The 11,093-nt window shown below is 36.4% G+C and overlaps 2 protein-coding genes across 2 annotated transcripts; one reads left to right on the forward strand and one right to left on the reverse strand.

Moving 5' to 3' along the window:
• Nucleotides 1–3,801: 3,801 nt before the first annotated feature.
• Nucleotides 3,802–7,654, reverse strand: LOC136970244 (uncharacterized). Its single transcript, XM_067264669.1, has 2 exons — nt 6,939–7,654; nt 3,802–4,645 (listed from the first exon to the last, which is right to left on the reverse strand). Exons 1-2 carry the CDS (start codon nt 7,572–7,574, stop codon nt 3,935–3,937), a joined length of 1,347 nt encoding a protein of 448 aa, XP_067120770.1. The 5' UTR covers nt 7,575–7,654; the 3' UTR covers nt 3,802–3,934.
• A 982-nt stretch (nt 7,655–8,636) lies between these two features.
• On the forward strand, nt 8,637–9,411 carry LOC136970171 (alpha-crystallin B chain-like). The gene has a single exon (XM_067264581.1). It carries the CDS (start codon nt 8,750–8,752, stop codon nt 9,284–9,286), a length of 537 nt encoding a protein of 178 aa, XP_067120682.1. The 5' UTR covers nt 8,637–8,749; the 3' UTR covers nt 9,287–9,411.
• Nucleotides 9,412–11,093: the final 1,682 nt, after the last annotated feature.

Below are 11,093 nucleotides of genomic sequence, written 5' to 3' on the forward strand. Positions count from 1 at the left end.
ATTGATCTGAGTATTTACAATAATGAAAACTTTGCTCGGGCTAAAGTTAACAGGAGGTGGGATCTCGACACGTTTGTTCCGTACATTTAACATTGTAACATTTACCACTTCTCCACGCCCGAATCATTGCACCTTTCTCAAATTTCTTTTCGGCGGCATCATCTACAGAATAAGAGCTTTAATCTGATACCTAAACCGTTTACTCAAACTAAGTCGGACGAACAAACCCTCTTTTAATTAACATATAGATATATTTTGATAATTAAACTAGTGCCGTTAATTTGCATACTTAAATACTATTGTATATTAATTTAATTTGAAATAGAAATAACTAATAACAACACACTCAAAATGCACTTTCTTGGAAGATTGTGTAGTATCATCATTAAATATGTATGCTACCGGCAAACAGCTTTACACGTATTACGTGTTACGGCTTTGACACAGAAAATGCGCTTAAATTGTGAAATATACAGGTCTATATATACGTACGATCCAAAGTTCGGGGACTGCAGTAATCTATGACAACAAAAGCATGTATTTGAAGTTACAGCGTATGAAATGGATTCTACCAAACCACCTCTACGTGTTCAGGTTAATTTCACCCATGTCATGTGATTAAACCGCGAGCGCTGCTCGCGGAGAGAGTTACCTTTGTTCTGCGACGTAATAAAAGTGGAGTTTCAAGAACAACCTCCAACATTAAATTTTGTCAGCGTTTAGGTAAAACACCTACGGAGACTTTAAAATTGCTAAGAAAGATGTACGGTGATTCTACCATGGAGAAGTCGAAATGTTGGAGGTTGTTCTTGAAACTCCACTTTTATTACGTCGCGGAACAAAAATAACTATCTCCGGAAAAAAAACAGCAGCGCTCGCGGTTTAATCACATGACATGGGTGAAATTAACCTGAACACGTAGAGGTGGTTTGGTAGAATCCATTTCATATGCTGTAACTTCAAATACATGCTTTTGTTGTCATAGATTACTGCAGTCCCCGAACTTTTGGATCGTACCACGTATATATATTTGCACTCCTTTACACAACAAGTTAGAATATTCTATATACAACACACAAATGGCACGCCCCTTGACCGAAAAGAGAATGGCGGACGTGTATTCAATTTTCTTTAAACATGACGTCGCTACAGACACTCTGTAGAAAACTCTAATTCCTCGTAGGACAGTTCGAAAATTACAGTATGTAAGCGCCCTCTCTGCGAAAATTCTCTTTTTATAATTTTTTATTTAATTGTGAAAAAACAAATAAAATTGGACAAGGAAAGCCTTTTCACATAACATATTTTTAAATGTTCAAAAGTTTAGTGTTTTTCACTGATGACAATTAGGGTTCACATGCTTTTGGAATCTGATCAAAGATTACTTTTATCGTACAAATCGAATATACAAACGAACTATTGTGATCTGATCAATCTATACCCGCGTATACAAACGCCATCTAGAATCAACTAGACGTATCTGTACGGTATTGTATTTAAAAACCTTTATACTGTATATTGTTAATTACTAGCTTGTTAAACCCGGCGTTATTAATCGTAAATTTCAAAAATGTATATACAGCGTCTACTTCGCGCCGTATTATTGTCGCAGTAATAAAGTGAATATAATATTTGTTTATTTTTTTCTTAATTATATCTTTTTGTATAAATTACATTTAGTTTATTATTTTTTAAATTTTTTTCTAACAGATGATGCTACAAATAAAGCCAGCGATCGGATATAGGCAGAAATTAATTGATATTTAGAAATTAAATCAATATTTTGTACGACATTATGTAAGTAAAAAGTATGTTAACGTAACTACCGAGTTTCATACAAATTGATTAAACGCTTAGAGGGGCAGAGCGAACAAACAAACATCCTCACAAATAGATTTGATAGATAAAATCATTTTATCATCTCAAATCCATTATCCGTAATGTAATATTATAGTTTTCGTAAAATGAATGTAAAGTAATATAATTTAAATAATTATAATAATAAAGTAATATAATTTTTAAATTAAAAATGTATTTAAAAATAAAAGTAAAAATCGATGCGAATGGGAAATTATTGGTTTCAATTCATAAAATAATTCTGTTTCGTAACAGAAAATAATTTCAGAAGCTACAGTTATATACTTCTGTGATTAAAAAGAATCAGGATTGGTTTATTTAAACTGCGCGCGTGCAAGAGAGCGCGTGTATGTTCATCGAAGGCGTCGAAGACAAGGCCGGGCTAGCACGTGGACCGTCTTTGAGTATTTTTAAGTATTTAAATCGTTCTCTACATAACATATTTACAGTATATATTATACATAAACTTACCGTTTGCGTTTATAGTACTTTAAAACAAATTTCTTAATGGCGGAAACGAAAGAGAGGATCCACTATTTTAAAGAAAATAATTGTTGGTTTCTATATTTTAATATTTGTTCTCATATGAAGTGTTTTTCATGGGATCAACCCCGCCAGCAAATCAACTTGTAAATTTTCTAGGGCGGAGTCGATTTTCACATCATCAGCATAAAGACGACCCCCGTCAATCTCCCGACCTCTAACCATCAAAATTTAATAGCATCAATGCCCCTAATACACAAACGTCCATCTATCCGGAATAATTAAGTATCTGTATAGGTATTGCATTTAAAGCTAATTTCTTTTCAAAGAAACTTATCTTTCCAGTCTTTTCATCAAAAAGCAGTAACTTTTCTTTTAATATGAGACAAAAACTGAAGTTCACAAACATTAACAGTAATTTATTTTAATTCAATAAATAACTAATAATTAAAATTATAAAAAATAATAAATTCCTAACAAATTAACGAACATTAATTAAAACAATTGTAAGGTAGCCGACTTCCAGGAGAAAATAGTTACGAGTCAGGAAAACCTAGGGTCGAAATCGTATGTGGGTGGTGGCGGTAGGAGACAAAGATGACAAGTGTCTTACACAAAACCCTTTATTCTAACGACTAAGTTAACTTACATATTATCAGGGTACAACACGATCTAGATCGGTATGGTAATGTTGGTATGGTGACGTTGGAAACGTTCCGGGCTTCTTAGGTAGAACTCAGACACTTTTCCTGTAACACCGGTGTGTGAATGGATGGGGTCCCGTCGTAGAGGAGGAAGAGTTCTGTCGGCCGCTGTAGACGGAAGAGTTGGTTTCACGGGATCTTCGGACAGTACCGCCATTCGACCCTGAAATCCGGGGGTTTTATAAGAGTTTCCCGAAACCCGAGACCGATCCGGGTCGAGAGGGGTTGATGGATCCTTTGAAGTTCGCGCTCGTATTTTACGCCGTAACGGTCCCAAACAATCTGCCATATGTTCCGGCGGCTAATTTCCCCCCTTTGTTTCTCACTCCCGACACTTGTTTGCGAGCACCTGGACAAAGCTTCTCTCTCGGTTGACATCCCCTCGGTCGTTCGTCATCGAGTCGAGTTTGTTTTAGGACAAGTTTTAAGAAAGTTTCTTTCGTGTCTGGTCTGCATCACCAAACACGTGTTTTCGACCCGACTTGACCCTGGAAATATCCGATTCGAAAGATTATAATTATTCACCACTTCTACGCGTTTTTGCGACCTTTACACACTTATACAAGTGAACAGAATTAACAGAATCGTACAAAATACTTAAAATCGACAATTATTTCGATCGAACTATTTGAATAACAATCTGTAAAATTTAAAATGTTTCATTGATCTTTAAACATAAATAACGCACGAAGCCATTTAAGTATTCAAAATAATAATGTTCAAAGTTAAGTCAAATAAACTAAAAACAACACCGCCCAACATTTATAAAAAGCTTTTTTTATTTATTAATTTAACAAAAAATATGAGAAAAAACGTACAAACTTAACAACTTATTAGAATTATTACAGACAAACAGGAGAGCAACTTTTTTTTTACACAAATTGTAAGAGTTATTCTTCAGGAGCCTCTTCCGTTTTCTCCGTTTCCCTCAGCGCAGGAGCCCTCTGCACAGTTATAGGAACAACTCTTTCGTTAGACGGTAATTCTTCTCGTTTTTTAGGCGCTTCCACCGTCAACACTCCATCGCCACTCAGAGAGGAGGTCACCTTTTCGGGGTCCACTTCCTTAGGAAGGACGTATCTGCGGGTAAACTCTCTGGACACGAACCCGTGTTGATCCATCTTCTCCTCGTGTTTTCCGTGTATCACCACGCAATTGTCCACAGTTTTGACGGTGATGTCTTCCGGAGAGAAGTGACTGACGTCGGTCATAACCCGGAAGTGGTCTTTGGTGTTGACTACTTCGGAAACACCGGAACTAGAATCTTGGCGACACGTCTGGCGTCGCGGTCTGACGATAAATCCGTGATACGACCTCGGAGGGAAGAAGTCCTCATCCGTCAGACCCAAACCGAACTGTTGATCGAATAATTGACGAGGATAATCCCACACGTCGCCTAGTAAAGCGGGTAACAACAATCGAGACATTTGGACTTTAACCTTGCGTTGCCACAGACAAGATTTGAAGCGACACCGACAGTCGACGGTATTTATAGGAGAGAGGAAACTTCTCGAACATTCTGGAGTGTCTACGCATGACGCAACAGAGCGTTTGTTGTGACGCGTGACGTCATCGATAAAACTCACCTTGATGTATTGTACGTTTTAGATCGGCCTCCAAACGAATTTTTATTATTTTTCTTTTGAGAAGTTCGGTCTTTTTTAAAAAATAGTTTTTAAATTAATACGTTGAGAAAAGTAATTCTTTTAGAAAAACTAAAATCAAATATCGGTTATATTATTATTTAATGAAGTTTAAGAAAGTTGTATTTCCAACTAATTTACATATTTAACATTTAACAATTACAACAAATTAGCTTACCAGTTAATTTTTTTGACCGATCGAAAAATGTAATTTATTAATTTTTAATACGTTATTTATGTATAAAAAAAATAGCAGGAAGTGATTCAACTCTGCGGGAAACATTTAAAGTTTTGGTGGCGCCATCTGTTATCATATTTTATTTTAAAAATTTTATATTTTTTAACTGTTAAAAGATGGCAAAAATCTTAATTTTTAAGGTAGGGACGAGTTTCATAAAAACTTCTAAATGCGAATAAAGAGTAAAATCGCTATTATGTCCGACCCTCCTCGAGATACACACGACCCGCTTTATCTCTCTACCCCCTCAACCTTTAACAACCAAAATTTAACAGCATCAATTTCCCTAATAAGCAAACTTCCCTGCAAAATTTCAGAATTTTTCGACAAAAAGCACAGGAGTTATTAAGTTTCAAATAGAATAAACAAAATCATGTCCCACATACGGAAACATCCATATACACGGATATTACCTCCCACCGAATTTCTTTTCTTTTTTTTTTTGTATTTCTCGTCGTTTTGAGTCCAAATCCGTAAAACCCTGTGGGGGTCATTTTTCGCTGGTCGCCCTCTCTTATAACAGCCTGGAAAATAATAATTGGTACACGATAGAGTATTGTGAATGTAAAAGATGCACAAAATGGAATAACAAGATAAGCACAAATATCCTCTATCATCTCGGTCAGGATGAAAATTTAGTGTTTTGAAAAGAACTTTTGAATTGGCCCCACTCTTGGAAAGAAATGAAATGTAGGCTACTGTTAGAATACTCCCTAAACGAGCTCTTGCTTTGAAAATTACTGGGTTACATGTGCTCTGGTAGAATAAGTTTCTTATTGATAACTAGACCATCCTCTCATTACATATTACTTGCAAAATGCCAAACAGATATTTTTGAAAACACATTTATTTTGTGTAGACAATTGACTGAAAACAACTATCAATTAGACAGATTTTAGAAACCGAAAACAACGTAGGAATGCATTCAATTATAAAATTGATATTATCTTTTATTGTTGTTTAATGTTTCAATTACAAATTTAGATACTGAAAATTTTGATTTTAAAGAAAAAAAAACGTAATTTTATCGTATGTAAATTTTTTTAACACGATTGATATACGTAAATGGAAGTGATAAAGACAAACTTCCACTTTTAATATACATTAGTGAATATTGTGTTCATTCTGTTGTAAAACAATTCTCTTCTTGGACAAAACTTTTTCAATCGATAAAAACTAATTGTATTAGCAAATTAAACAGTGACGAACTTCTGTATCCAGCTGTAGATGTTGCTCTGAATACAGTTATATTCAGAGCAAAATTTACTTATAATATCGAGAATTTTTAAAAGGTGAAAATCAAAAACAGCTTACTGTAGCCCTTCTTAAAAACACAATAGTTAACGAAGAAATACTGGGTTTGAATCTTGTTTATACAATCACAATATAATTAATGATTGTTGAATTGATAATCTGTTCGGCAGGAAATATTTGTTTAAATTATTGAAAAATGAAAAATTATTTAGAAAGATTTCCCTTTGAAAAACAAGTGAATTTAACTCTTCAAGTATTGCAGACTATTGTAATCTTCAACTGCAAACTCTGCAGATGCTACAAAAAGAACTCATTTTAAATCCGGACAAATTAAGAGGAAAATCTATTATATATTGGTGTTTTCGTTGAAACAATTACTTTGATTGGGAAAAGAAAGAAATAAGACCAATACATACGGGAATATATGACGTGGTTACATTTAATTAGACAGAGAAACATCTCATCTGTGCAGAGTTTATCCTTAAAACTTTAAAAATAACGTTTCAAGATTACGTTTGTTTTGCAAATTCCGAATCAATTAAATCACTTATAAGTTTCTAACTTTCGATCTTTGATCGACCAGAAATGGTTTAACAACAAAAAGCACGGAAATAGACATTTTAAGAATAAATACACAAGAACCCAGTTTCTCGTTATTAACATTTCACTGTTTTATTAAAAATAAATATTTTAAAAATATACCAAAGTCACTAAAAGCCAGCAAAATATTTACAATATTCATCGCATTTACGGGAATTATTCTTTGGGGACGTCGTCCCGATTTTCGCTGCCCTCCAACGGTTTTTCTACAGTTATAGGAACTATCCTCTCGTTACACGGTAACTGTTGACACTTCTTAGGAGCCTCTACGGTCAATACTCCGTCAGGACTCAACGACGACGTCACTTCATCGGGGTCGACTTGGTCGGGAAGAACGTATCTTCGGGTGAACTCTCTGGAAACGAATCCGTCTTGGTCCATCCTCTCTTCGTGTTTAGCGTGGATCACCACGCAATTGTCCACGGTTTTGACAGTTACGTCTTCCGGAGTGAAGTGACCGAGGTCGGTCGTCACCCGGAATCCATCTTGGCAGTCGACCACTTTCGCCGCTTTGCAACTCGATTTACGTTTGCAATTGTTACGTCGACGTCCGATGACGCGTTTCCGGTAGAAAGAGGGCATCCAGAAGTCGTCGTTGTCGATGGAATCTAATCGACGAAACAGTCGACTAGGAAGATCCGCAAGATCCCAGCAGTCGTCGATGGGCAGAACGGGAACCAAACTACAAATGGGTTTCATTTCCAACGAGATTTGCACTTCACGACACTCGAGAGGAGTTTGATCGTCCGACTCTACTCGCGGCTTATATACAAAGCCACGAACAGTCTGGAACATTCCGGAAATACGACGCGTTGCGCCATCTGTCGATAACTATCTCGGGGTGACGTCTCTATTGCAACGAAGAGTCGGGTCGGTTCTCGAAACTTCCGGCATTTGCACCAAGGTTTAGAAAGATAAGCATATTCTGTTTATTAATTAATAATTTAAATTAAAGATGCGCGAAATGAAAAGTGTCGTTATGCCATTCAGATATCCATTTAATGCATACAAATATTTTTAAAAGTGATGTGGCTTCGTGATTAATGTTTCAGGCCTTAAATTCGGATAAATTGCATCAAAGGTGATCGATTTACTCTATTGAACGATTCGGTCAAACAAAGGAATAAAAACTGTCGTCATACATCTACGAAAGGAATTTTTGCTAAATTAGAAACGAGTGAAACCTTTAATAACAATGATCGAAGGCGTTATAATTTAGAAAATGCTTCGTCTTGCAGCAAAGTATCACGTGTTACGGCCCTTCCCTTTTAAAGCCGCATTTCTACCGTTTTTAAATACGACGAAACCTGTGTAAACTGGATATTTTCCCCGTTTAGGCAGGTTTCCGTTTTATTAAGGCTCCCCTTTGAACGGGTTTTACTATAGTTTCTAGCGGTGTTAAATCTAATTGTATTTTGATAAGAGTTCCGAATTTTTTAAATTAGTACATCGGAAAATTATTCTAATTTCCTACCACATTTTATTTTATCGAATCTCTCGTCAAATATTTATAATTAAATACATAAGATTGAATACGTCGTTATTCATAGTAGTTTTCAATTTTACTCTGTAAATAAGAATAAGAGAGAGAAAAAAAGTAATAAAACCATTGTTAAATTATTAAATATTGTGTATAGAGTTAGCTGTTAAATTTATTATTTCTCCAATTAAAAATTATGTTTTATTCTTACATATTATTATTAAAATATTATTCAGAATAAACTAAATGATAGTATTTTTATCACGGGATGTATCGAAAACTCGAGCATTATTGGCCTAGAAAGCACGAGAACGTTCCAGCGATACTCAAGGCCACTGTTATCGATGACGTCACGCGTCACAACAAACGCTCTGTTGCGTCATGCGTAGACACTCCAGAATGTTCGAGAAGTTTCCTCTCTCCTATAAATACCGTCGACTGTCGGTGTCGCTTCAAATCTTGTCTGTGGCAACGCAAGGTTAAAGTCCAAATGTCTCGATTGTTGTTACCCGCTTTACTAGGCGACGTGTGGGATTATCCTCGTCGATTATTCGATCAACAGTTCGGTTTGGGTCTGACGGATGAGGACTTCTTCCCTCCGAGGTCGTATCACGGATTTATCGTCAGACCGCGACGCCAGACGTGTCGCCAAGATTCTAGTTCCGGTGTTTCCGAAGTAGTCAACACCAAAGACCACTTCCGGGTTATGACCGACGTCAGTCACTTCTCTCCGGAAGACATCACCGTCAAAACTGTGGACAATTGCGTGGTGATACACGGAAAACACGAGGAGAAGATGGATCAACACGGGTTCGTGTCCAGAGAGTTTACCCGCAGATACGTCCTTCCTAAGGAAGTGGACCCCGAAAAGGTGACCTCCTCTCTGAGTGGCGATGGAGTGTTGACGGTGGAAGCGCCTAAAAAACGAGAAGAATTACCGTCTAACGAAAGAGTTGTTCCTATAACTGTGCAGAGGGCTCCTGCGTTGAGGGAAACGGAGAAAACGGATGAGGCCCCCAACGAATAAGTTTCCTCGTTTACTATGAAAATTCCTTTATTTATTAATGATGTTTATTTGCCTATAGTAGGCCTGTATACTGTGTAATTATAATTCGTTTTATAAATTTAATAAAGATACATTAATTAATTGAATCTGTGTTTTTGTGTTTTTTTTTTTAATTTTGCTATATTTGTGTTCCGGTCTTAAACTTTGTAGATCTTACTGGAGAGCTTTCGAGAGGAATCTAATGCTAAATCAGTATGAAAATACATGCTGCATGGAGTCGCTTACGTAACTTTCCCGTCATTTTAAATAAATTTAAAATTGAGTATGCTGCCATCTGTTAGGATGTTCTATTAAAATTTCTTTAAAATTACGGGAAAGTTACGCACGTAACTCCTTGCAGCAATGTTTCCTCTAGGCTGCGCGGCCGCGCACGAGAATTTATGTGCTGCGCAGGCGAGCATGCACACTGATTTGAATTGTTGTTTACTTATTTCTCACTCATTCTGCAACATGATTATTGCAACGTATATTTCGATTAAATACATTAAATCATTGACAAAAGGTAATATTTTGTACGGAAGTATGTTCTAAAATGAATTTTAATCTTTACTTTATAATTAACTAGCAGACGCGGCCACGCGTTGCTGTGGCTCAAAATGTATCTATTATAAATGTATAACGCCTCCCCCGTGGGGGGAATTTCAAAAAATCCCTTCTTAGTGTACATTCTCTTGACGTACCCTATTAAAACGCAATCAAACACGCATCTAAAATAGTATAATAAAAGTCGAGTTCTTCACAGTAAACCTTAATCCTGTCCCTCTCCCCCGCAAGGAAATATCGAAAAATCCCTTTTTAGTATATATTCTGTTGACGTAACCTATTAAAACGCAATTATAAACGCAAAAAACCGCATCTAAAATAGTATAATAGAAGCCAAGTTCTTCACGGTAAGCCTTAATCTTGTCCCTCTTCCCCGCAAGGGAATATCGAAAAATCCCTTTTTAGTGTATATTCTGTTGACGTAACCTATTAAAACGCAATTAAAAACGCAAAAAAACCGCATCTAAAATAGTATAATAGAAGCCAAGTTCTTCACGGTAAGCCTTAATCCTGTCCCTCTTCCCTGCAAGGGAATATCGAAAAATCCCTTTTTAATGTATATTCTGTTGACGTAACCTATTAAAACGCAATTAAAAACGCAAAAAACCGCAGCAAATTAGTATAAATAGAAGCCGAGTTCTTCACAGTAAGCCTTAATCTGTCCCTCTCCCCCCAGTGGGGGGAATTTCGACATGTATATTATATAAAAACACGTGCGTATTCGAATGCAACGTGGTGTCAAAATTTCAAAGGAATCGGTAGGAACAAACAAACGTTATATTTTATTTATATAGATAGATAGAAAATGATCTGCTTTAGTCTATTCTCACAGAAAAGCATAATGCCTCACAGAAAAGCAAACTTAAGTCGTCGGAAGTTAGCGCCATCTGTTGGACATGAAAGGCTTAATCCATATATAAATATATTTTTGAAAGGGGGGAAATGGTGATCTTCACATATGCCACAAACCTTCGCGGGAGTGTATTAAACAACTTCCCGAAGTTTCATGGCAATCGGATAAACGGTGTGGTAATGCATGAAGGACAGAGAGCCACACAGACCAGTGGCGTGCCGTGACATTTAATGATAGGGAAACTGTGTTTCTGTAAGAAGCCAACTTCCAGGGGCAATCAGTTAATTGCGCGTCAGTGATGGCGTAGGGTCTATTCGTATGTGCGTGGTGGCGGAAGAGACGTACCAGACAAAAACAGACAAAAAAGAAACA

The sequence above is a fragment of the Centruroides vittatus genome, unplaced genomic scaffold (genome assembly GCF_030686945.1).
Source record: "Centruroides vittatus isolate TY-2023 unplaced genomic scaffold, ASM3068694v2 contig_19, whole genome shotgun sequence".
Lineage (NCBI taxonomy): Eukaryota > Metazoa > Arthropoda > Arachnida > Scorpiones > Buthidae > Centruroides > Centruroides vittatus.

Bases quoted from the DNA above. Each gene is read 5' to 3' on its own strand.
- LOC136970244 (XM_067264669.1), bottom strand. From the start codon at position 7,574: ATGTTCCAGACTGTTCGTGGCTTTGTATATAAGCCGCGAGTAGAGTCG. The intron at 4,646-6,938 runs TAATTCCCGTAA...CCGATCTAAAAC, and splicing joins GGGACGACGTCCCCAAAGAA to GTACAATACATCAAGGTGAG.
- LOC136970171 (XM_067264581.1), top strand. From the start codon at position 8,750: ATGTCTCGATTGTTGTTACCCGCTTTACTAGGCGACGTGTGGGATTAT.